This window comes from Vanacampus margaritifer, chromosome 9 (assembly GCF_051991255.1).
Source record: "Vanacampus margaritifer isolate UIUO_Vmar chromosome 9, RoL_Vmar_1.0, whole genome shotgun sequence".
NCBI lineage: Eukaryota > Metazoa > Chordata > Actinopteri > Syngnathiformes > Syngnathidae > Vanacampus > Vanacampus margaritifer.
In genome coordinates, this window is record NC_135440.1 from 2,906,596 (window position 1) to 2,933,480 (window position 26,885).

Sequence of the window (26,885 nt, forward strand, 5' to 3'; positions counted from 1 at the left end):
ATCCACATCATTCCAGGTCTTTTTACCGCATTTACATGTATCACAAATGTAAAGCTCTACGTTTCCCTGAGTGTTAAGACATGTGTATATAGTAGGATGTAATATTTTTCTGATCTTCCACTCGCCGTTAAGGATAACATAACAAAGTCATTGAGAGTTCCCTTACATTTGCAGAATGGCTGTCTTCCTGACCACGTCCCATTGGGGAAGCAGATCCTCTCTGCCGAGCCGTACAGCGTATGTCCCACTGCGCAGGTGAATCGCACCTTGCTTCGCACTTTGAAGTTCCCTGCCTCCCTGCTGGCATGTGCAGGTGTGCCGGGATCCCCACAGGTGCCCACAGTGTTGCCTGCAGTGAGAGATAACCACACATAGAGCAATGAAAGCAAAAATACAGGATAGTGTCCCCTTTAGCTGAGTATACAACTGTCAAAGATGAACCCTTTTGGTTTGTACCACTGTGAATCCAACTTTCCTGTTTGTCAGCGAGCACAACAACAGAAAAAAAAAAAACTTCAGATCATACATCTTTAGAATGGTCCTGAATGTAATCAAACACACAACACTCCAATGAGCAGTTGTCACCAAGCCAACAACCTGCAGTACTACTAATACTTTTTACTGCTTTGACACCAGCCGCTTGGTCGAAAAAGACAGTGGGGCAGATGCACTGTAAGTGGCAACCAACAATAGTTGTGAGAAATGATGCACAAGGGTTAATTAATCTCAAGAGTCTGGTACATTGTCATTACAAACTGTCTCTTGTCACAGCCATGTAATGGAAAATACAGTACTTTCAGCATACCACTACTAAATACACATAATTTACATATATGGAATGGTTAACAAAATTCACGGTTCGGTTTGTATCTCAGTTTGGTAATCATGGTTTTCGGTTGAGTATGCATTGACTTACAAAAATGAATGGACCATTCGCAAAAACCCCACCCCCCTCTTTTGATGCTTCCGGGTTTGACATTCTTCTGGATACTTACAATGTAAATGAACGGTACCACAGCATGTCAGTGAGTATTTTTTGGGGCAATACATGTGTGATATTGTCCCGATCAAGGCAAAAGGTTCTACAGTATGCAGTTAAACAATATATTCATAATAATAAAATATGCAGAAAAGCACACTTCACAAATATCGATGTTAATATCATACAGGTTTCAAGATAAGTGCAATACAACAACGGCATCTCTCTCTCTCAACGTGAAAATTGTAATTTTGCAAAATAATTCAAATTTTTTAAAATAAATGTACTAGTAAACTGATTACGTGTTTTTTCCCCTCTGTTTGTAGCAGAAAGGTTGTTTACTCTGAGGTAACACAAAATGCTACGTGAAAGTTCAAAACAAAAAAAGCTCAAAGTGCCTGTTACGATACTATATTCACTTTGTGTAAATCGATGAAACATCACAGTCATAGTATGAGACCCAGCGTAAACTACCTACTAGGACGTCAAACTACCCAGTTAAAATGAATATGATCAAGATCAAACATGTATTTTTACCAGGCGTTGCAAAGGGTTGCAAACCGCCCCTTTAAAAATTTATTATTTGACAATATTTGAACAAGGTGGCCTATAACAACAGCCTATCAATAAGGGTTTGTGATCATGTGATGTAGAACGTGCATTTTGAAGCCATAAGGCCTCAATACCATCCACACACAAATCTCTCCTAATTTTTTCTAGATTATTTTTCCTCCACCTTCAAATCTATCTCTGTCCATCAGGGACGAACTCTAAATTCAGCCCAGGAATTTGAGTTAGAGAGGCCTTCGATGCGCACGAAACAAAGGCCTTTTTTTTCTCCTCCTGCCACGTTCCAACGTTCAAAATACAAAACAATAAGCGGTGACGGTGAATTTAGGTCTCGTCATTTTTGTGGTACAAACTGAAGAGAATGTATTATATTGACTTTCAAAGCACTTTAGGATGACATGTTGAGCCTGCCTTACTAAAACCTTGATATAAAAAATTCAACGTTGCACTGCCACTAAATAAAATTAAATAAATCCTATAGCCTGTTGGTGACATTCACACAGAATCAACTAAGCCAGCTACTGTGACTGTACTAAAATGTGAACTACTTTTCAAAACCTTTAACATCAGACATAGGTTATTTTGAAACTCAGTAAACAAAATCCAGAAACTTTATGTAACCAAGTGGTGCAGATATCGATGCAAAAATAAGGCACACTCCATCTAAAGGTGAAAATGGAAAATAAATGAATAAATAAAATTATTGTGCAATTGGATGCAATAGTAGCTACTAGCTAAATGTTATCAAAGGCAGTCAAATCACATACATGCAAAATAAAATTAGAAAGATGACAAATCTAAAAAAAAATTTGTCCAACTCCTGTAAATTTACATAATGTCAATCAGATAACCATGACAAAATCTTCAAAACTGAACATGTAATGAACAAAGCATACGACAATTAACCAATAACAGCAGTACTTAATAAAAGAAGAAATGAAAAGGCTGCAGCTTTATAAAACCCAAAAATATGGAGACAAAAAAACATCCATATCTCATCCTGAGTAGTTCCACAGAATGGATGACTCTCAGTCCACCACTCCAATGAGCCTCTCATGGATGACATCAGTAACATATCTTAATATCACACTGGACTGTGGAAGTAATATCTTGTGTGGTGTCAATCTGCACAGCAACCATTCCTGCCTCCCTTACTTCTTTAAAAATCTGTTATTTTATTAATCTGCTAATTACGACAATGACTTTGCTGACATATGTCTTGGAGAACAACGTAACAAGTGATCTTCTGCCTTTAGTCCCGACCTCATGTTGGCTTTTGCTTTTCTGTATGCATTCATTAACATGCTCTTTGAGAGTCACATATAATTTCGGACCGCAGCATACGGAATTTTTCTGAAATCCCCAATGGCCAGTCCATCCCTGCTCACGCCACTAGTGCCGATCTATGCGTTGTTTCTTTTTTTTTTTTTTTTTTGGGTGGCCCGGCTCACCGGCCCCAGTGGCGAAGCCAGACTTTTATAAATGGGGGGGCCGGGGAGGGGCCAAGCATACTTAGTATGCGTATCCAAAGATTATGCCAAATACTTTTGTTTTATAAACAATTAATTTCAAGTTTCTAAATGTTAAAATATATTTAAGTACATATTATAGCACATGTAAGCGGTTCAGGAAATGCATGGATAGATTATAGCACACAGGAGTTTTTTGCCCATAATGTGTTTGACAAAATGTACAATATTCGAATAAACAATTAACAGTGTTTAACATGAATGAAATTTGTTTGAAATTTGTTTGTTTTAAGGAACAAGTCATATTTTCTTGTTTAATTTTCCACACCCAATGAAAAAAAAATGTTATTCCTAGCACTTTATTTAAAACACATAATCTTACTAATGTTATTATTTAATAATATTGTTTTTAAATCTTGCTATTAAACCTCCCACTTCTAGACTAAAAACATTAGGACATATATACTGAGTAAGTGCTAAGATGTATTATTCAAGCTGTTTTGTGTGTGATGTTTAAATCTCTTATTTTGAAATATATGCTTTTAATTTGGAAGGCCGCTCCGTACTTCTGTTTCCTTTCCTGTTGTCTTTGTTTGTTTGTTTGTTTGTCATTCAGCTCACGGATTTAATTTTAACTTGTGCAAAACAACTTTAACTTATTGATGTCCGTTCAAAACAATCTATCTAATGTAAAATATTTTAAACAGTCACACATCTCACGGGGAAACCAACATGGCATTGCCAAAAATGTGTCATCTTGATGTACTGATCTGAAGTGTCTTGATTGGACTCGGGATATTCTTCTTCTCCAGACTCATATTGAGGTGGATTACAACACATTGTGGTACATAGCGCCACCTACTGTGCAGGAGGGGCATAGCAAATAGTAGGTGTCTGATTTAAAAAAAAAAAGTGGGCTGCATTGGCTAGACGTGCGGCGCCACTGCGCCGGTGCCGTTTTATGTCAATCATTTGGCGCCTGCGGGGTCCAATTTCATTTAACCAGGGGCACGTACGACCCCAGCCTCCCCTCTGGCTCCGCCAGTGACCGGCCCTCCGGACCGGCGGCCCACCAGGGAAATCCCCGGTACCCCCGTGGGTCAGTCCGCCCCTGCTGTCCAGTCTAAATATATTATACATTTGTATTGATACTTCTGAGTCTGCTATTGTTTCAGAAATAGCTATCATTTTCATGTAGAATAGTACTTATTTCTTCAACCTTTGTTCTTAAACTACAAATATTCAAGTAAGTAAACCTCTATTCTCAATCTATTTCACCCCTATGAGAGAAATAGTTTATCACTGGCATCGGGCCGAAACTTCGTAAGTCACAATTAGGCTTTTTTTTTTTCAAATTCATATTTTTTCAAATATATATAAGTGTATTATAATATCTATACTTTTCGTCAGTCTATACGTGTGGGTGTAATTTTTACAAAAGATTGACAAATCTTAAGTGTTGAAAATGGCTTGTACTCTTCGATGATCCAATATTAATGGTTGAACAAAAATGATTATTTTGGGGTCTCCTGAAAAGTGACTATTTCAGCGGTACAAGGTTTTGGCCAGCGACATACTCAACAGACAAACAGCAGATGAAGTTAGAGAAATGAATAAAAAGATTTTCCAATAGTATGCACAATAATGTGTTTGGCATACAGAGTGACAACCATGGTGTGCTGAGCTTGTCTGTGTATCTGTGCATTTGCAAAGGATCTGCTCTTTATTGGCTTTGAAATTGTTGACATTTAACATTTTCAATTTATATTTTTACTGTTTATGAATTTACTTATAAGTATATAGATGCCATATAACTGTATAGTTAAAGGAATAACACTGTGATAATGTTGTTGTGAAATATATTGGAACTTTTTACTCCCTTCCAGTTCTCATGAAGATAAGAATGTGTATGTGTATGGGAGTCAAGTTCTCATGCCATTACCTGTCTACATCATATTTCCGGGCTGGTAGGGGAGCTGGAGTAAACATGTCGGTATATCACATGTCTGCTTATTATAATTACTAACCCTTTGTCCAGCCTGAGAGGGGGAGAGAAAGCTTTTTCATGTATAAAAAGAGTGGGTGTTTTCTATTTGGTACACACTTGAGGCTGGACATTGCTTTCAAATGTAGGCTTTCTTTTGTGTCTTAAGAGCTCTTAATAAATCTTTGCAAGGAAAACTTCTTCATGAGATCTCAATGCAATTATTTTGAACACGCAAAGATTACACTTAATAAAGTAATCAAATAAAGCCTACAAAATCCTGTTCCTGTGCATTTTTCCTGTGTGTTGACTGCTTGCTCTCTGCCTACAGACCAGCAAGTGGCTGCACTAATAGTCTTATGCAGGGGTGGGCAAACTTTTTGACTTGCGGGCCACAATGGGTTTGAAATTTTGACAGATGGGCCGGACCAGGAGCATTTGGACCTCATAGCACAGTAAAAACACACAGATAAATGTACAACCCAATTTACTTATAGTGTGCACTTAGGACTGCATTTTTCAAATGTGCAAAATCCACATATTTAAAACAGCTTTTCCAATAGCTTCATTTTTATTGTTTTAGCTCAACTTTTGCTGTGTTTTTATGCTTTGTAAAGTGACCTTGGGTGTTCTGAAAGGTGCTGTTTTTAAATGAAATGTATTATTATTATTATTATGATTATTATAAAATAGCCCTAATCCAGGTAGTACGTTTGGCTCAATGAATATGCAAGATGCGGCATTTACACACTATTTGGCAAAGTGGGAGGAGAAATGTAAATAGATTATAATAGCACATACACTGTGATCTGTCAAACCTGGTGACTGCATCTATTATTAATAGATTTCAATTCAAGGCGTAAAGTTAAATAATTTTTTTCCATTGCCCACCCATTTTTAACCCGGGCCCACAGTACGTGTGACACATGCGGCTGCATGATAGCCGCTGCTGCCTGTCACGCGCTGAGGACAAAGCGCGTACATCCAATCCGTCTCTGACCACTTTTTCATCTCCGTGGGGGACGCATAGCACATGGTGTTTGTGCAGCAGCTCAAAAAGAAGCCAAAAGCCAATGAGGAAACGCTCATAGAAGTGCTCGATGCACGCCCCGGGGATGTATTCACCAATATCAACAGTCTCCTGCATGCGCGCTCCTCACCTCACCCATGACAACATGTAGAAAGACTATCTTCAGCTGTCAAAAGGATCAAAACACGCAACAGTGCCACAATGTTGTCTGATAGACTGAACTCTTTGTCCCTGCTTTCTTTCAAAAAAGAATTGACCGATTCTCTGGACTATCAGGACATTATTGCTGTGTTCAACACAAAACCGTGCCGTCTCCTGCTGTAAATGTCCAAATCCAATAAGATAAGATAAGATCCACTGATTGTCACACCCATCTAAGTGGGGCGAAATTTGTCCTCCGCATTTGACCCATCCCCCGAGGGAGCGGTGAGCAGCAACAGCGCCGCACTCGGGAATCATGTGGTGATCTAACCTCCCAATTCCAACCCTTAATGCTGAGTGTCAAGCAGAGTGACAATCTGTCCCATTTTTATAGTCTTTGGTATGACCCGTCCGGGAATTGAACCCACAACCTCCCAGTCTCAGGGCGGAGACTCTAACCACTCGGCCACTGAGCTGAACAAAAAAAAAAAAAAAAAAAAAAAAAAAAAAAAAAAAATTGAATAGAATTTTTTTCTAGCCTTATTGGATAAATTCGGCGGGCCGGATTGAAACACATAACGGGCCGTATTTGGCCCACGGGCCGGGGTTTGCCCATGTCTGGTGTAATGTGTTGACATAGCTTAGCAGCGCAAAGCTAATATCTTTTATGCACATCACAGCACTCAGAAGCACACAACTGGATTTGTCACGTCAGTTGGAGATGATAAGCCTGCGTGTGGCAGGGGTGAACTTTGAGTGTGTGCTTAATACATTTGCTACATTTATACTGCAGCAGGGTGTGTCTGAAGAGAGCGCTCTTGAGTTCTCTCTCCATCTGAGCGTACACTTACAAAGCCACATATACATTATAGTGTGTGCCATCATACAAGCAGTCTGTGCGTGTTAATTTTTGTATTTGTGTGTGCTGTGCGACCCAAAGCATCTGCCAGGACTTAATGAGATTCCTTCGTTTAGGTGAGTCAGACCGGCAACATATGCACTGTGACAGCTATAATCTCACTAATTGGAATGGGGGAGGATTTGTTTTGCATTTGACTTCATGTCCGTTCACCCGCTGTAAGGAAATTAAAGGCCTTCAACTCAGCTATGCAACAGATGAGTGCAAAACAGGCAAATTATTTGAGAAGCCATTTCAAACCCCCTCATTTAAATAAACGAGAAGAACGATGGGAGCAATAAGACGCAAGAACGAATACATGGAGGGAAACTGTGGATGATACGCACATTGTGAGGAAATAAAGATTAGGTTTACAATCTTAAATATGTTGGTAATATGGGATGCAATGTTTTCATTGTGAGCCCTGTGATAAAGACTGTCTATTGGCCTTCCCGTTATACATTGTAAAAATCAGATTTGTTTCCTCACTTCAAATTGTATTTTATTCTTGATCACACACACAAACAACACTGTTGTATATGAAATACAAACCATGAACAACACTAACACTATTGTATATGAAATACAAATCATGAACAACACTCACAGGGGGACAGCACATGCTTTGGAGATAAAGTCAGAGAGGCCAGACTGAGATGGTTTGGCCATATCCAGAGGAGAGATAGTGAGTATATTGGCAGAAGGATGCTGAGTTTCCAAATGCCATGCAGAAGGTCTAGAAGAAGACCAAAGAGGAGGTTTATAGATGTAGTTAAAGAGGACATGAAGGTAGTTGGTGTGAGAGCAGAGGATGCAGAGGACAGGCTTAGATGGAGCCAACTGATTTGCTGTGGCAACCCCTGAAGGGAAAAGCCAAAAGGAAAAGAAGAACAACACTAACAGGGGGAGTCACATTCAGTGTCTGTTCCTGTTATTATTTGTGTCCATCACTATTGATACTATATTAATACTATCTTGATTCGGTAATTCCACTTTGCACGAGTTTCTGGTTATAGCTTTCTTGCTTTCCACTAGTAATAGAGGGTGATTCAAAAATAATACGGCAACATCACTACGCCATATCTAAAAAACGAAAAACCATCGAAAACTCTACAACATAAAATTGCAAGGAAATCAGGGAGTTTATCCTCTATGGCCCATAATGTCATCAAAGGATTCAGAGAACCTGATGAAATCTCCAAACGTAAGCAGCAAGGCTGATATTACCAATATTATATACCCTGCCTTTCAATAGTGGGAATCCCATCCAATTTTTTCAAATTTTGTAGGTGAATTTACTGAAAATGTGCAAAATGGACATGCAACTTAATGCCCGTTTCCATCTGTTCTTTTTTTTGCGAATATTGAGCGGGGACTCCGCCACCGTATAAACTGTAGTGATAATTGTTGGGGTCTTTTGGACAAATTAGTAATTTGATCGGCGCTTGAGAAAGTTGTAATTCTCTCAATCACCTTTAGGTGCACCACGTTCTGTTTACTTTCAGTTTTGGAGAAACACAACGAATACAATCCAAATCCTAATTTAATTATTCATAATCTGAAGTCGCCACATTCAATGTTCGTGGTTCTTTGTAATAATAAAATAATTACTAATCCACTTGGACACAAGCACAATTGAGACTGAACTAGATTTAAAAAAAAAAACACAACATGCATTTATTCGCTACGGTTACACATACAGAATCAAAACACTGCCTACCTAACTATCATACGGTGAAAAGAAAAGGGATAAAAATGAAGCTAATAACCGGAGTCGTACTCTCGGTACGCGAGGAGGTCCTCGTCTCAGCTGCCCAAATCCATTATATGAATAGTTAAAATTAAGTTTTGACATTTCCCCCTCCGTGAGTCATCACCTTATCGTGGTGGAGGGGTTTGCGTGTCCCAATGAGCCTGGGAGCTATGTTGTTCGGGGCTTCATGCCCCTGGTAGGGCCACCCAAGGCAAACAGGTCCTAGGTGAGGGACCAGACAAAGCATGGCTCAAACGACCCCAATGATGAATACAAACCTTGGATCTTCGTTTCCCTTGCCCGGACGCGGGTCACCGGGGCCCCCCTCTGGAGCTAGGCCTGGAGGTGGGGCTCGAAGGCGAGCGTCTGGTGGCCGGGCCTATACCCATGGGGAGCCTGAAAAGGCAACGTGAGTCCCCCTTCCCATGGGCTCAGCACCGGTGGAAGGGGCCAAAGGGGTCAGGTGCGCAGTGAGTTGGGTGGCAGCCAAAGGCGGGGGCCTTGGCGGTCTGACCCCCGGCTACTGAAGCTAGCTCTGGGGACATGGAATGTCACCTCTCTGACAGGGAAGGAGCTCGAGCTGGTGTGCGAGGCTGAGAAGTTCCAACTAGATATAGTCGGACTCACCTCCACACACGGCTTGGGTTCTGGTACCAATCCTCTCGAGAGGGGCTGGACCCTCTTCCACTCTGGAGTTGCCCACGGTGAGAGGCGCAGAGCAGGTGTGGGCATGCTCATTGCCCCCCAGCTAGCCGCCTGTACGTTGGGGTTTACCCCGGTGAATGAGAGGGTAGCCTCCCTCCGCCTTCGGGTGGGGGGACGGGTCATGACTGTTGTTTGTGCTTATGCACCGAACAGCAGCTCAGAGTACCCACCCTTTCTGGAGTCCTTGGAGGGTGTGCTGGAGAGCGCACCCCCTGGGGACTCCCTCGTTCTACTGGGGGACTTCAACGCTCACGTGGGTAATGACAGTGAGACCTGGAGTGGCGTGATTGGGAGGAATGGCCCCCCCGATCGAAACCCGAGTGGTGTTTTGTTATTGGACTTCTGTGCTCGCCACGGACTGTCCATAACGAACACCATGTTCAAGCACAAGAGTGTCCATATGTGCACCTGGCACCAGGACACCCTAGGCCGTAGTTCGATGATCGACTTTGTAGTCGTGTCATCGGACTTGCGGCCGTATGTGTTGGACACTCGGGTTAAGAGAGGGGCGGAGCTGTCAACTGAACACCACCTGGTTGTGTGTTGGCTCCGATGGCGGGGTAAGATGCCGGTCCGACCAGGCAGGCCCAAACGTACTGTGAGGGTCTGCTGGAAACGTCTGGCAGAACCCCTTGTCAGAAAGAGTTTCAATGCCCATCTCCGGCAGAGCTTCTCCATTGTCCCGGGGGAGGCGGGGGACATTGAGTGGACCATGTTCCGCGCTTCAATTGTTGAGGCGGCCGATCGGAGCTGTGGCCGTAAGGTGGTTGGTGCCTGTCGTGGCGGCAATCCTCGAACCCGCTGGTGGACACCAGCGGTAAGGGATGCCGTCAAGCTGAAGAAGGAGTCCTATCGGGCCTTTTTGGCCTGTGGGACTCCGGAGGCTGCTGACGGGTACCGGCTGGCCAAGCGGAATGCGGCTTTGGCGGTCGCTGAGGCAAAAACTCGGACATGGGAGGAGTTCGGTGAGGCCATGGAAAATGACTTCCGGACGGCTTCGAGGAAATTCTGGTCCACCATCCGGCGTCTCAGGAGAGACAAAAGAGAAAGCAGTGCACCGTTAACACTGTGTATAGTGGAGACGGGGTGCTGTTGACCTCGACTTGGGACGTCGTGAACCGGTGGGGAGAGTACTTCGAAGACCTCCTCAATTCCACCAACACGCCTTCCTTTGAGGAAGCAGGATCTGGGGACTCTGAGGTGGGCTCCCCTATCTCTGGGGTCGAAGTCGCCGAGGTGGTTGGAAAGCTTCTCGGTGGAAGGGCCTCGGGGGTGGATGAGATCCGCCCGGAGTTCCTAAAGGCTCTGGATGTTGTGGGGCTGTCGTGGTTGACACGTCTCTGCAGCATCGCGTGGACATCGGGGATGGTGCTTCTGGATTGGCAGACCGGGGTGGTGGTTCCCCTTTTTAAGAAGGGGGACCGGAGGGTGTGTTCCAACTTTAGAGGGATCACACTCCTCAGCCTCCCAGGTAAGGTCTATTCAGGGGTGCTGGAGAGGAGGGTCCGTCGGGAGGTCGAATCTCGGATCCAGGAGGAGCAGTGTGGTTTTCGTCCCGGCCGTGGAACAGTGGACCAGCTCTACACCCTCAGCAGGGTCCTCGAGGGTGCGTGGGAATTCGCCCAACCAGTCCACATGTGCTTTGTGGACTTGGAGAAGGCGTTTGACCGTGTCCCTCGGGGAGTTCTGTGGGGGGTGCTTCGGGAGTATGGGTTACCGAGCCCCCTGATACGGGCTATTCGGTCCCTGTACGACCGATGTCAGAGTCTGGTCCGCATTGCCGGCAGTAAGTCGAATTTGTTTCCTGGGTTGGACTCCGCCAAGATTGCCCTTTGTCACCGATTCTGTTCATAACTTTTATGGACAGAATTTCTAGGCGTAGCCGAGGCGTTGATGGGGTCCGGTTTGGTGGCCTCAGCATTGCATCTCTGCTTTTTGCAGATGATGTGGTGCTGTTGGCTTCTTCAAGCCGTGACCTCCAGCTCTCACTGGAGCGGTTCGCAGCCGAGTTTGAAGCGGTTGGGATGAGGATCAGCACCTCCAAATCCGAGACCATGGTCCTCAGTCGGAAAAGGGTGGAGTGTCCTCTCCGGGTCGGGAAGGAGGTCCTGCCCCAAGTGGAGGAGTTCAAGTATCTTGGGGTCTTGTTCACGAGTGAGGGTGGGTTAGAGCGGGAGATCGACAGGCGGATCGGTGCAGCGTCTGCAGTGATGCGGACGCTGTATCGGTCCGTTGTGGTGAAGAAGAAGCTGAGCCGAAAGGCAAAGCTCTCGATTTACCGGTCGATCTACGTTCCTGCCCTCACCTATGGTCACGAGCTGTGGGTCGTGACCGAAAGAACAAGATACATACAAGCGGCCGAAATGAGTTTCCTCCGCAGGGTAGCCGAGCTCTCCCTTAGAGATAGGGTGAGAAGCTCGGTCATCCGAGAGGGACTCAGCGTCGAGTCGCTGCTCCTCCACATTGAGAGGAACCAGTTGAGGTGGCTCGGGCATCTGGTTCGGATGCCTCCTGGACGCCTCCCTGGGGAGGTGTTCCGGGCATGTCCTACCGGCAGGAGGCCCCGGGGACGACCCAGGACACGCTGGAGAGACTATGTCTCTCGGCTGTCCTGGGAACGCCTTGGGGTCCCGTCTGATGAGCTGGCTGAAGTGGCTGGGGAGAGGGAAGTCTGGGCTTCCCTGCTAAAGCTGCTGCCCCCGCGACCCGACCCCTGATAAGCGGAAGAAGACGGACGGACGGACGGACATTTATAGCCATCAATGACAGTGAATGGATAAAAAAAAGAAAAGAAAACATTATTAAAAATTGGGGGAGTCAGGCAATTAAAGTTTTTAATCGTAATTAATTGCATGACTTCACTAGTTAACTTGCGATTAATCACAAATTTCATATTTGTTCTAAATGTACAATAAAATATTATAGGTTTCATACTATTCTTAACAAAAGTGGAAAAATGTTAAACTAATAGAAATAGTTCAAATGAATTTTTGACGTTTATAGCCGTCAATGGCAGAGAATGAGTTAAACTCCAAATTATTTAAAGAATTAATAATTAAGAATTCAATTGGTCAGGCTGGCAAGTCAAGTTCTTCCAAGCAAAACATGTTATCGTTACACATATCAACTAATAACGCATCATGAGATAATTTTGTTCTTTCCGGAGTAACTAAATAATCTCTGGGTTTACAATCATCATTCCTGTTGAAATACAGACATTCCTTCATAGGCATAACATGATGTGAGTTTTGTGCGTTAGTTCACTTGTATGTGATGAATTTCTTATGTGAAATGTGTAAGATTGCTTTGTGGATTATAGGTGTTTCATGTGAGGACAGTTCCGATCGTATCCACTTGGAGGCACTTTGGTCACGTGTAACCTCCAAGAAGGCTGGATGTACTGACCAGGATTCCAACGGACCCATGTTGTTTTATGACTTTGATAAGAGTTTGCAGACTGCCAGTCTGCGCTGTCAGCAAGGGTGAAGATGATGCTTTCCGATAAAATACTTCGGTGCCATAAACTCGTGGTTCTGGCTGGTGACAAACAAACATTCACATTCTGGTGAGATGGCCTCTGGTTGACTTCAAAAGAGTGTAATCTCTTTTGGACTGTCTCTGGTTTAGGCTAAAGGGGGAGAATGGAGGCATCTCACCCCACCCTAGGTTGACTGAGCGCATATTTCCAAGAGTGAAATTTTAAGGAAAGGAAGGGAAAAAAAATTGAGAGTCTATCATTGTTACAACACCATAGAGTTGGGATCCACCAGTCATTTAAAAGAAGAAGAAAAACAGGAAGCGACTGCGCTGTGCAATGATGTCGTATGCGTTTGCTTTTGTAATTCTTAATAAACCGTAGTGTTCCTTTCTGTTTTCCCATCTAAAATTGCATTAATATTCGCTTCATTAATTAATTCCAAAAATATTTATTTCTTTCAATCAATTCAAACAATTGAGCATTCAAGAGAATGAGAATCCACTTAAACGCGCAGAAGAGCTTAATGGTGATGACAGGGAAGAGCACAGGAGGAAAAAGGGGAGCATCAAAAAATGTTTTATTTTCCTGCTTTTAGATAAAGTCAAAGATGATGTCCACCTGTGTAATTATTTGCTGCAAGAAACAACTTTTCCACAATGAGCTCATGGAACAAGCATTCTTTTTCTGTTATTTTCACATTTTTTTCTTTCTACAGGCACATCAAATAGTCCACTATTGCGTTGTTTCTAAATTGGGAATGCTGAAATGTTTTTAGTCCATTGAGAAGTGGTGGATAGTAATGGCCCATTATTTTGGCACAAAGGTGCTGTTTTAAAAAATCGGTAAGAGCTCCATAGGGGAATAGTTTGAGGCCAGTAAATGTGCTCAGTCAGCTGCTAACAATCTCATTCTGAAATTTGTCTGAACTTTACACATAGGCATTATCCAAATGTCTTTAGACCATAGCTGGCTCACCTCTGTGGTGACGGTCGATTACATATTCTAACCTTTCTCACTCAATACCCTTGCAGATAGTTTAGGTTCTATTATGACTATTTGTAATAAGATGTAGACACTATAAAGTGGCAGTAAAATACAATAGTTACGGCCCCAGGACTCCAACTATAATTGTCAGTTGTTATTGTTTACTCTAATGCTTTTATCACAATGGAAGATATGCTAAATATGTACAGTAAATTTGCTTACTTATCAACAAATTAACATTCTCCACTTTTACCATGGTTTAATGTTGATATTAATGGACAAAATATCAGTTAAAGATGAAAACAAAAATGAGGAAAAAAAGACACTAATGTATAAAAATTGTAAAATTAAATTGAGTGGAATAAGTATTTGATTCCCTACAAGTCTGCCAGAATTATAGCTCCCACAGATGGTGTGAATGTGTCACACAGCTGTACACAACTAAACTCCGCCCCTCCTAAATCCGACCTGCCGCTCCTTCGAGCCAGCAAAACAAACAAAAAAAAGTGCGCCTTTTGTGTGCGCAGAGTTCCTGAGACGTTATCCTTCCAGCCAAGCAACGGGGCAAATTTTGCTGTGCCAACGATTGGTGGGCAGGTTTCACGCTCGTTCCTGGTTGGCTGCTTTCTCCAGCCACTGTGAATGGCTGTGTATGCTGTGGGAATTTGGAGTGCGTAAGCAGGGAGGAAGAAGGGAAGAGAGTTGAGGCTGTATGAACTCGAATGTGGAGATGAAACAAGAAAGTGAATAAAAAGAGAGATAAAATAAAACACCAGACTGCAGTGTGACCTCCTGCAGTCCATTTTGTCTACCCCGTTTGGATCCCACCTTTTTGGCGTTGTGCGGCGGTTGCTATACGCGGAGACGACCCGTACTCCAGCCGCGAGACAGAGCAGGAACGGATAAAAAAATACTGTCGGTTTGGCCAAGGAATCCGGAAAATGGTAACAGCGAAGACACATGCTTACAAGGCACAATTTAAACTGCAACCTATCAGTTACACGTACATGGAGGCGCGAGAGAATTCTACATTGGTGGAGGAAGCAAGAAAACAAATTCAGTTTGTCATCATTCCAGGAGGATTAATGAAGGAACTCCAACTGCTAGACATTGGCGTAAAGTAGGCGTTTAAATTGAAGTTACAAGCAGCATTTGTGTGCTGGATGAGAGCGAACACACTTTCACCAAACTGGGAGGCAGCGTCGGGTGAGTGTGCCAGAATGTGAATAGATTGTGGACGCCTGGGCGAAAGTGTCTGCTTGCACTGTTGTTCGAACTTTCGCGAAAGTCGGCATCATTGCTAAACAGCCGCACGGCAACAAGAGTGACTCTGATAATGATGACCTGGCCTATTTGATTGAGAAATTGCTCAACTGTTCAATTCGGATACAGAAGATGAGGACTTTTATGGATTTGTGGATGAAGACTGATCAAAAAATAACACGAGTTCAACCGAACTCACTGTTTTGTTCCTGTTGTGCTGCTCTTGCATGCATGCTACCATATGTTTTAGCATGCAAGCTACGGTTTGTTTTAGCAAGCATGCGCCATTGATGCGGTGCGCTTTATAGGCTACATACCTCCTCCAATGCCCCAGCCCCGGCGACCGCTGTCGAGCGCTGCTGTTGACAAAATTCATAGCGGAAACACTGAAACAATTAACAATGCTCAAGAACTCAACTTGCCATTGATATTAAGCAAACCTGTAGTAGAAATCAATTTTAAGGCCCACCTTTAGTTTACCAGTGAACATCTAAAAGGCACAGAAAGCTTTTGGGAGATGCAGTAGTCAGATAAAGTTGAGCTATTAGGCATCAACATCAACTTAATCTACAATTTTTACAGGATGAACCAGGAAATCCTAGTATGATGTAACACCATTAATTGATAAAAGGCTACAACAAATGTGACTCCACTGTGTATTTGTAAGTACAAGTACTAGCAGTACAAACACCATAAGTATATCAACGCTTTAATATGGTCACTATGATATCATGAATGACAACAAAAAACACATAACTGGGGTATATTGTAAATACAACAAGAAATGCAAAGCCACATTTTTATGTAACTATATTAGCAGCACCCTCCTTAAATCTGCCAACATAACTAGGCACCACAGAACATATATACGTAAAGTCAATGAATAACTCACTTGCCATAACACTAAATCAAGGGCTGCTCGCCGCAGAGCAGACCTTATGCGTGGGAATCACCTGTCACCGTAAGTCCATGCACTTTTCTTTTTCTTCTTGGTATAGGCTCTTGTGTTGTCTCATCACTGGGCCTTTTCCACTTGGCAAAGAAACTTTCCAAATACGTCTTTTTTCCTTATTTTGCTAATTTGTCAATTTAGCATCAGTGCTACGCGACCAAGATAATTAGCATCTTGGCATGCGTCAAGGGTCAGTTGTAACCACAAATCCAGTAACTTTTCAAATTAAAATATTGTTCAGCTTCGGCTAATCAATTAAGAAGTACAGTAAGTATTTTAATTCTTTCAACTGTGTGGCTCGCCACAGCCCGGTCCAAAGTGGCCCATGGCCCAGTAACGGTCCGCGGCCCAGTGGTTGGGGACCACTGATCTATGAAGTATTATTTTATTTATTGAATTGTAGTGTTACTTTAATTCAGCAACAAACAGCTGTTAATGTCAGTGTAATCATGTCAAAATAAAGAACCACTGATTATCACACCCACCTAGCCATTCATGCATTCTGTTGAGAGCACCACCTACGTACAATACATTTACCCAATCACAGAGGCCAGACACAACCACATCCACTTTTTGCTATGGGCAATGTGGGCGACCGCCCAGGGTGCAGTCTATGTGAGGGCGCCCTAAAAAACAAAAAACAACGCAATGGAAACTCGCTAGTTTTCTACTAGACACACTAGGCACATTCCCGTGTTGAGAGAGAGAGAGAGAAAGAGAGAGGTGCCAGAGGGACTTACAATTTATACGGTGAGAGAGAGAGACAGAGAGAGAGAGAGCTGCCAGAGGGACTTACAATTTCTACGATGAAAGACAGAGATAGAGAAAGAGAGAGAGCCGCCAGAGAGACTTACAATTTCTACAATGAGAAAGAGAGATAAGGTGATGGCTAACGGAGGAGCTCTCTCTCTCTCTCATTATAGAAAGAGAGAGAGAGAGCTCCTAGGCTCATTGGGACACGCAAACTTCTCCCCCACGATAAGGTGATGACTCACGGAGGAGCTCTCTCTCTCTCTCATTGTAGAAAGAGAGAGAGAGCTCCTCCGTGAGTCATCACCTTATCGTGGGGGAGGGGTTTGCGTGTCCCAATAAGCCTAGGAGCTATGTTGTCTGGGACTTCATGCCCCTGGCAGGGTCAAAAAGGTCCTAGGTGAGGGACCAGACAAAGCATGGCTCAAAAGAGCCCTATGATGAATGTAAATTTTGGATTGTGGTTTCCCTTGCCCGTACGCGGGTCACTCGGGCCACCCTCTGGAGCCAGGCTTGGAGGTGGGGCTCGAAGGGGAGCGTCTGGTTGCTGGGCCTATACTCATGAGGCACAGCCCGAAAAGGCAACGTGGCTCCCCATTCTCATGGGCTCACCACCTGTGGGAGGGGCCAAAGGGGTCAGGTGCGCAGTGAGTTGGATGGCAGTTAAAGGCGGGTGCCTTGGCGCTCTGGGGACATGGAATGGTGTGCCAGGCTGAGAAGTTCCGACTAGATATAGTCATACTCGCCTCTACACACAGCTTGGGTTCTGGTACCAATCCTCTCACGGTGGGGGGGGGGCAGAGCAGGTGTGGGCATACTCATTGCCCCCCGACTAGGCGCCTGTACGTTGGAGTTTACACCGGTGAACGAAAGGGTAGCTACCTCCGCCTTTGGGTGGGGTGACGGGTCCTGACTGTTGTTTGTGCTTATGCACCGGACAGCAGCTCAAAGTACCCACCCTTTCTGGAGTCCTTGGAGGGTGGGTTGGAGAGAGCTCCCCCTGTGGACTCCCTCGTTCTGCTGGGGGACTTCAACGCACACATGGGTTATGACAGTGAGACCTGGAGGGGCGTGATTGGGAGGAACAGCCCGCCCGATCAGAACCCGAGCGGTGTTTTGTTATTTGACTTCTGTGCTCGCTACGGACTGACCATAATGAACAACCTGTTCAAACACAAGGGTGTCCATATGTGCACTTGGCACCAGGACACCCTAGGCCGCAGTTCAATGATCGACTATGTAGTTGTGTCATCAGATTTGTGACCACATGTGTTGGACACTCGGGTGAAGAGAGGGGCGGAGCTGTCAACTGATGGCTCCGATGGCGGAGTAAGATGCTGGTCCGACGTGGCAGACCCAAACGTATTGTGAGGGTCTGCTGGGAACGTCTAGCAGAATCCCCTGTCAGAAAGAGTTTCAACACCCACCTCCGGTAGAACTTCTCCCTTATCCCGAGGGAGGCAGGGGACATTGAGTCAGAGTGGACCATGTTCTGCGCCTCCATTGTTGAGTCGCAGCTGTGGCCTTAAGGTGGTTGGTCCCTGTTGTGGCGGCAATTACCGAACCCGCTGGTGGACACCAGCGTTAAGGGATGCCGTCAAGCTGAAAAAGGAGTCCTACTGGGCCTTTTTGGCCAGTGGGACTCCATAGACTGCTGACAGGTAAAGGCTGGCCAAGCTGGAATGCAGCTTAGGCGGTCGCTGAGGCAAAAACCCGGACATGGGAGGAGTTAGGTCAGGCCAATGAAAACGATTTACGACTTTTTTTTCCTCCTGAACGGCGTTTCAGGAGAGGAAAGCAGTGTGCCATTAACACTGTGTATAGTGGAGATGGGGTGCTGCTGACCTTGACTCGGGACGTTGTGAATCGGTGGGCTGACCTCCTCAATTCCACCGACACGTCTTTTCTTTGAGGAAGCAGGGTCTGGGGACTCTGAGGTGGGCTCCCCTATCTCTGGAGCCGAAGTCACTGAGGTGGTTAGAAAGCTCCTCGGTGGCAGGGCCCCAGAGGTGAATGAGATCCGCACGGAGTTCCTAAGGGCTCTGGATGTTGTGGGGCTGTCGTGGTCTACATGCCTCTACAATATTGTGTGGACATCGGGGACAGTGCCTGTGGATTGGCAGACCAGGGTGGTAGTCCCCCTTTTTAAGAAAGGGGACCGGAGGGTGTGTTCCAACTATAGAGGGATCACACTCCTCAGCCTCCCTGGTCAGGTCTATTCAGGGGTGCTGGAGAGGAGGGTCCGTCGGGAAGTCGAATCTCGGATTCAGGTGGAGCAGTGTGGTTTTTGTCCCAGCCATGGAACAGTGGACTATCTTTACACCCTCGGCAGGGTCCTCGAGGGTGCATGGGAGTTTGCCCAACCAGTCCACATGTGCTTTGTGAGAAGGTGTTTGACCGTGTCCCTCGGGGAGTCCTGTGGGGGGTGCTTCGGTACTACAGCGTACCAAGCCTCCTGATACGGGCTGTTTGTCAGAGTTTGGTCCGCATTAAGTCGCAGTAAATTGAATTTGTTTCCAGTGAGGGGTGCACACTTGTGTGCGCTTTTCTCCCCCATAAATTAATCGCGCAGGGTTTCTTAAAGATTTTGACAACATTGACCTGTCCTCAGCAAACTGTTTATTTAAAAAAAATAAAAACTTTTTAAATGCTGTGAAGAGGGTGATGGTTGTAATAACATTGCCAATGTCAGAAGATGTTGAGAATAAATAAAGTTATATCTCGTTAATATGCACAAATATTCTTGCTTATGCAATTCAATTTGATTGTGTGTGTGTGTGTGTGTGTGTGTGTGTGTGTGTGTGTGTGTGTGTGTGTACCTGAGCAGTGAGGCAGTGGTCCACTCCAATGGCCATTGAACTGACAAGTGAGTGATGAGACGCCTATGAGCTGGTGGTCTTCAGAGCAATAATATCGCACTGTAGAGCCAAAGGTGAACTTCTCTCCAATCATCACACCGTGTGGAGGACTACCTGGGTGTCCGCAGTCCACCTCTGCATGATATAGAGTGAGCAGTCAAAAATAAAACTATCAATGAAAGAACAAATTGATGGAGGACTTTCTATTGCATGGCTCAGTACCCTACATGAAATGACCGTCCATACAGCCACTTGCGTTGGTGACAGTACTTTATGCTTCTAAAACGCCCGACGGATTGCAAAAAAAATAAAAATAAATACTGTTCCTTTATTTGGTCCCACCCGGGTGCACTGGATAAATAGCTGTTCATCAGCATTTCCACTAGCATCATTTATTTGTGTGAAGAACATAAGTCAGTTTGAGTGTTTAATATGTTCATATTTTTTCTTATAAAAACTATAGTTGGTGTCAAAAAGGGCCAAGTGGCATCAAATTACCTGAAAATGTGCTGTCCACCACATATGTAGAGAAATGCATGATAAAATGTATACTGAAAGGATGTACTGTACATTTTGCATTCTTGAGTTTGTGTTAATTACCACAGTTAAATTCAAAGTTAATTCTTGTGTATCTCTTGCATTTTCCTATGATAACACAGTTATCATACACAGTTTTGTGTGTAGAAATGTATTTTATCCAAGCACTGTGCACCGCCGAGACACTGCACGATGAGCTGAGTGTCTGGGAGCAATATTAAAATCTCATATATCAGAGCTCATATAGGTTTGTTGTTCGAACTAAAGAGGCTAATTCTCAGAGAAAATTGTTTTATTTTGAACACAAATTCTAACCTATTGATTAGATACCAGATAAGCTACAGGTTCCAGAAAATGATCCCAGTCAAACCATTTATGTGCACTGCTCACAATTGGGAACACGATAGACAATAAATGATAAACACAGTAAACTGGATAGTTGAGAGAGCGAGAAAGAAAGCAATAATGAAAGAAAAAAACAATATAAATAAAGAAACAAAGAAAAACTAAAAGACAGAAAAAAGAAACCGAAGGAAAGAGAGAAAAAGAAAGAATAAAGCAATGAACAACAAAAGACTGAAAGAAAGAAAAACAAAGGAATGAGCAGAAGAAAAACAAGACAGAAACAAAGAAAAATAAAATAAAGAGAAAAATGAAAAACAAAAGAAAATGAAGAAACAAAAAATAGAAAAAGTAAAAATAACAAAATAAATAAAAACAAACACACAAACAATATAAAAGAATAAATAACAGAAAAAATATAAAGAAAGAAAGAAAACAAATATACAGATTACCGATGCATTCTGGCAGAGGTTTGTCCCAGTGGCCAGCAGGTTGGCAGGTGAGCACGGAGGAGCCAAAAAGGAAATATCCAGGGTTGCAATCGTAGAACACCACACTGCCAAATGTAAAGTTGCCGTGCTCAATTTTGCTTTCTCGGATGGAATTGCTAGGGATGCCAGGGTCTGTGCAGTTCATCACTGTACGGAAACCAAAAGAAAAAGCTGTAGGTTGCTTTTTATTTATTCAACCTTTAATTATCCAGGTAAAGCAATTAAAAACAAATGATCAATTTGTGATGCCACTCAGGCACCAGGTAAAACAATAAAAATAAGTAAAATGGAAACAAGGTACAGGTAGGCTTTTATAAGTAACATGATATGGTGCGCAAACCTGTTGCTTTATAACGCTGTGGTATGTGATTTAAATTAACAAAATGTAATAGCATCTTAAAACATGTTAACTGCATTCTTAATTAATATGCACAGAAAATTAAATCACCTAAAGTAAAACATAACAACATTGTCTTTTTGATGCATCATTGAATTAAACACATGTGACCGTCCGTGTTGACGTGCAAAATTAAAATAGAATTGACACGACCTGGGGAATATATTTTTTCTACAAATGAGGACGACTGTGTCTGGGCTATTTTAAGCACAGACAGTAATAGGAACAGCAGACACTTTTTCCTGAAAACCAAAGGACTGCAACCATCAATAGCCATACATTTGCAAGCATCCTTTTTTAGAGAAGCTAAATCTTCAAAATGACACTGCTGACAAGGTTTTTGAGACCATTGAAAGACAATGAGGGTGAAATTAAGTTCAGGGCAACATCACATTGCATCAATAATACAAATGCACTGCAGAGCTGGCTGAGTTTGAGTAATTATAGGTACTTAAAGACATTTTGACGAAGGGAGGAGATAATGACAGATAAGAGTTTAATATTTTGTTTACCACGGTATAACAGACAAAAAATAAAACAAAAGAGACCAACAGTCTCTTCACATTCCTCTAAGCCTTAAAGTTTAAGGGGAAGATGGGAAAACAATGATTTTAAAAAAGATGGTATTATAACTCCATTGGAATAGACTGAGGCTATGCTGGTGGCTCTGAGACTCACTTCCACACATCGGTAGTTTGGTCTATTTTGTCTAATTGAAGTACATGGTGATTCACAAAGGATATGCCAAAATCATCATGCAATATTTCAAAAAGGAAAAAAAAAACAATAGAAGACTCGAGATTAGACACAGGTTGTAGAGTTCAAGTTCAACTTCAAGTTTTTTTTTCATGTTTTACAAGTATTCAATGTGGCCACCACCGGCAGCACGGACAACATCAAGCTGTTGAAAATTGCTCCCAAACGCACCTCAGGATGTCGCGGTTCCCATGTTGATTGCAGCTGTTTTTGTGTGTGTTTTTTTAATCTTTTATCTCATTAATAATGTAATGCATTGATTCAGTGATCATTTACTAGAGGAGTTTTCCAAGTTTGTTTGGATGTCTATTTCACTGTGGTTTCGTAATCCTTCCGCTACCGTTCAATTGGTAGAGGTGCTACAGACCTCTCTCTCTGCGTTTGGACTGCCAGATCTCCACACCTCATTATGTGTGACTTTTTGTTGTGGGGGTGTGCTAAAGACAAAGTTGATGTTCCACCACTTCCAGCAAATACCAATGACATGAAAGATGGAATAACATCAGCAACCAACACGGTTGACTGCGACATCCTGAGGCACACGTAGGAATTCTCATATTGTCTTAACCCATAGGCCGGGATCGCGTTACCGCATTTCTACCATTCTGCTGCACATTCTGCACTCGCATATTCGCCAAAGTTAAAAAATGTTAACTTTTTTTTCGCGTTTCACCTGGCGGTAGCCAATCGGCTTTGAGTACGGGTTATGTCACTCACAGCGTCGTGTCTGTTGTCACCCAGAGCGCAACAAAACGGCCAACCGGGACTGAATGGTGAGCAAGGAAGTAGCATACAAGTGCTGGTAAGTGTATTTAATTGCTGTTGAACTGTACCGAGGTAGCAATAGTGTTTAACATCCATGCCAAAGCTATTTAGCGCAATAAACCTAACCGCTGGATGAAATCTAAAAAAAACGCAAGTGCTAAATCACGTACCTCAAAAACCACACTGCTGCAGAAAACAGTGCTCCGGCTGTATAGCCCCAGGAAAGAAGTGGAAGTAGTCAGTGGTGCTCTTTTTTGTTGACTTGCTAAAGTGCACTGTAGTAGTTGTTCACCAAGCGACATGCCTCCTCCTCTAGGGTGTGCGCGAATGTATGAATGAGCAGCATTCGTTCCAAAAATTGAAGAAATCATCTCAGACCACCTTCTCACTTTTGGTGTGAATGCAGCATTAGCTTGGAGTGCTCTAGCGCTCTTCTACTTTTAAAGCCGGGAGAGTGGATATAGCATTTTGTTTTGTTTTGACCAATTCTTGGTCTCTTAGGCAACGTTCACTCTGCAGGCAAATGCGACCCAGATCAGATTTTTTTTGCCCAAATGTGACCTGTATCTGTCTTTTTTATGTCAGTCTGAACGTCTCAATTCAGATTTTTTTATATCCGACCTGGGTCACTTTCATATGTGGTCCTAGATCGGATACGTATCTGAATTTTTTAAATGCGACCGCAGTCTGAACGGACAGGTCGCATATATCCGACCTCAACGTCATCAAAAGTCCAATATGCGCTCCGCGCAGGTGGTGGCCTTAAGCTTAATGTATGCTTGACGCATCCGCAAGGCCCGCACGGCTCAGGAGACGTACGTGAATCGGCAAAGTTGTTTCGAGCAACAGTTGTGACTTTATATTTGACTTTAATTTAATCCCACTTGAAACCTGAAGTATGAAGATGCCATTTGTGGTGGTGATATTAGTAATTTAGCCATGCAGACGGCTCATTTATGACGTGTGGCAATGACGTGACGTCATCGTTAGAGAGAAAAAAAGGGAGACGAGGCGCTGAACAGGCTCGCCTCATTTTCACAAAATATTATTTCTACCTCCTCCTGCATCACTCCTCTATAGATATGAGATGGTAAAAAAATTTGCCCAGACGACGGACTTATAAAAGTCCGTGGCCCTGACATGTTGGACCATACGTATTTACTTCCGCAAACACAGCGTTGTGAGTGACGTTGTATCTTCTTCTGCGCCTGCGGGTCACGTTGGGGACGTATTACGTCCACACAGTAGATAGACTGAGGTCGCAATTAATAGGTAATGTGAACGCTTACTCAAAAAAATCTAATTTCAACCCAAACATTGGAATTGAGCATTAAGACCTGTAGTGTGAACGTAGCCTTAGCTGATGAAATGCACACCTTCCAGGGTGTATATAGTCTAATTTCACATTACTTACGGTACTTGCACAATTTAACGCTAAATATAAACTTTTCCCCATTCATTTTCAATGGGACTGACATTGAGCTTTTTCTAAGTCCCACTTTCCACGCCCAATTCCATACATACTGTACAACTGATCATCAATACCATCTCTATGGTACTTCTCATTGGTGCACTTGGTAAATTGCATTAAATGTTTTCAAAACAACATTACAGTAGATCTCATCATTTTTTTATTTTTAAACAATTTCTGTCAGAAACATTTTTTGCATCCCCTATTTAGATTGATAAATATATTTGTAAAATATATATATATATGTCAGTGGTTACTGTGCCTCTTTTGTGAGCACTTGATCATTTTATTTTATAGCAGCCCTACTGGATGCATTTCTCTTTTGATACAGATCTATTTAATGTCACTTCAAAATAAAATAAGAAAATAAACAGTCATAGTGTGTTGTATAATTTGTTTTATAGAAAACGTAAACATATATCGTTACCGCGATATAACATAGCCTATATCGTGATAGAAGGTTTTTTTTCCATATCGCCTAGTATCAGGAAATGCATAATTTCACTAAAATGATTTAAAAAATGTGTCCCCATTCAGCATCGATAGCTTTCAGCATTAGATAGCTCTTGTCAATATAAATATGCCATAAGTCATGATTTTGAAAAAGATAAATTAAGTCAGTGGTTTGAGTAATTTTAGTACAAATGCAATATTGAATAAGAATCATTGTCAAATTATTTCACATCCATTACTTTTGATGTCATTTGTATTTATTAAGTTTTTATTCCATTCTATATTCAAAATAAAAATTCAACACAGGCTTTCAATATATACTGACATATACACTACAATTATATAAAATGTCACAGTTTGAGTAATTCCATGCCACTGGGTTCAATTTCCGCTTGGACAACTCTTTAGTACAAAAGCAATACTGAATACTAATCATTGTCAAATTATTTCACATCCATTACTTTGGATGTTGTTTGTCATTATTAAGTTTTTACTCAATTCTATATTCAAAATTCTAATTGTCAAGTTTTTTAATTAACTCACTTTTAGTTTAACTAACTCCCTCTGAAAGGGTAGACAGGACAGGCACGGCGGATACAACTCAACTGTCGTTTATTGCTCACACGCACACATCAACACACTCACACACTGCCTCACATATTTGTCCACATAGTAGCAGTATCTGTGCTCGGTTAGTGTTAGTTAATAGCGTGAATAATAGTAGGCCGTAAACCGTCGAGGCGTCCCGGTCCTGACATTCGACATTAAGACAGCTTAACGTGGATGTGCATATATAGAGTGCCCCGCCCACACAGATGCAAATATCATTCATTCATTCATAAATATCCTTAATCCCTATAATAATAATAATACATCATAGGCATTAGGTAAATGGCTTGACTATAAGATATGTACACAAATAAGAAGATTCAAATACATGTGTACAAACGAAATTATGCACTACTATGCGTTACTGTGAGTAAATTAAATTGGCACATCATTTGGAAACGAAAACATGTAGTTCACATTGCCTACAGTTCGACACTAATTCAACGCAAGCGTAGTACGTACTGACGTATTCACTACAATTATATACAATGTCACAGATTCTTCTACAGCAGCAATGACACAGTGGTTTGAGCAATTGCCTACCATGCCGGAAGACCTCGGTTCAAACCCCACTTGGACAACTCTTCAGCTAGAGAAGCGGAGTTTTGACAAGTGAACAGGAGGCGATGGTTCAAACCCCCCCTTTGCACTTCAGGTGTTATTTTTATTAATTTATCTTTCAACTACAATTAATACTTTGTAATTTCCACATAATTATTTTAATTTAGTTATTTTCTTTTAATTTCCTTCATAGGCATTCAACTTAGCATTCAGCTATCAGCATTCCCACGCAATTTCTGCAAAAATTGCACTTAGTCTCATTTAGTATAGGCATTAACAATATTGTTGATTTTCCAGAAAAAACTTCAGGTTTTCGTGGGTGATTCTAAAGTCACCCATAGGTTTTAGAGGCATGTTTTGCCAGCTGTTTTAGGCCTTAATGGGTTAATGTTGTCCATGCTGCCGGTGATGGCCACATTGAGCACTTGTAAAACATGAAATAAATACTTGAAGGCATGTCTAACAGATCTGTCCAAGCTAGAGTTTTCTATTGTTTGTCATTTTTTAGATATTGAGTGATGATTTTGGTGAATTATTTTTTAATCACCCTGTATTCATCACATAAGCTTGCACTCTTAACATTATTATCAGTAAGGCTGTTGCAGATAGACTGGGAATCGATCAAACAAAATCATACTACTATTTGTTAAGTTAGCCATTCCATGGTCACAAGACGGTGGCCTTTTAAG

The 26,885-nt window shown here is 42.6% G+C and overlaps 1 protein-coding gene across 2 annotated transcripts in view; it reads right to left on the minus strand.

Moving 5' to 3' along the window:
- Positions 1–26,885, minus strand: part of LOC144057714 (CUB and sushi domain-containing protein 3-like) — a 566,138-nt gene that overhangs the window by 117,692 nt on the left and 421,561 nt on the right. For both annotated transcript variants that reach the window (XM_077575584.1, XM_077575583.1), the window contains exons 55-57: positions 21,146–21,331; positions 19,776–19,949; positions 167–349 (exon numbers count right to left, since the gene is read on the minus strand). In XM_077575584.1, the coding sequence (XP_077431710.1) occupies positions 167–349; positions 19,776–19,949; positions 21,146–21,331 (543 nt within the window). The remainder of the gene's footprint in view (positions 1–166; positions 350–19,775; positions 19,950–21,145; positions 21,332–26,885) is intronic.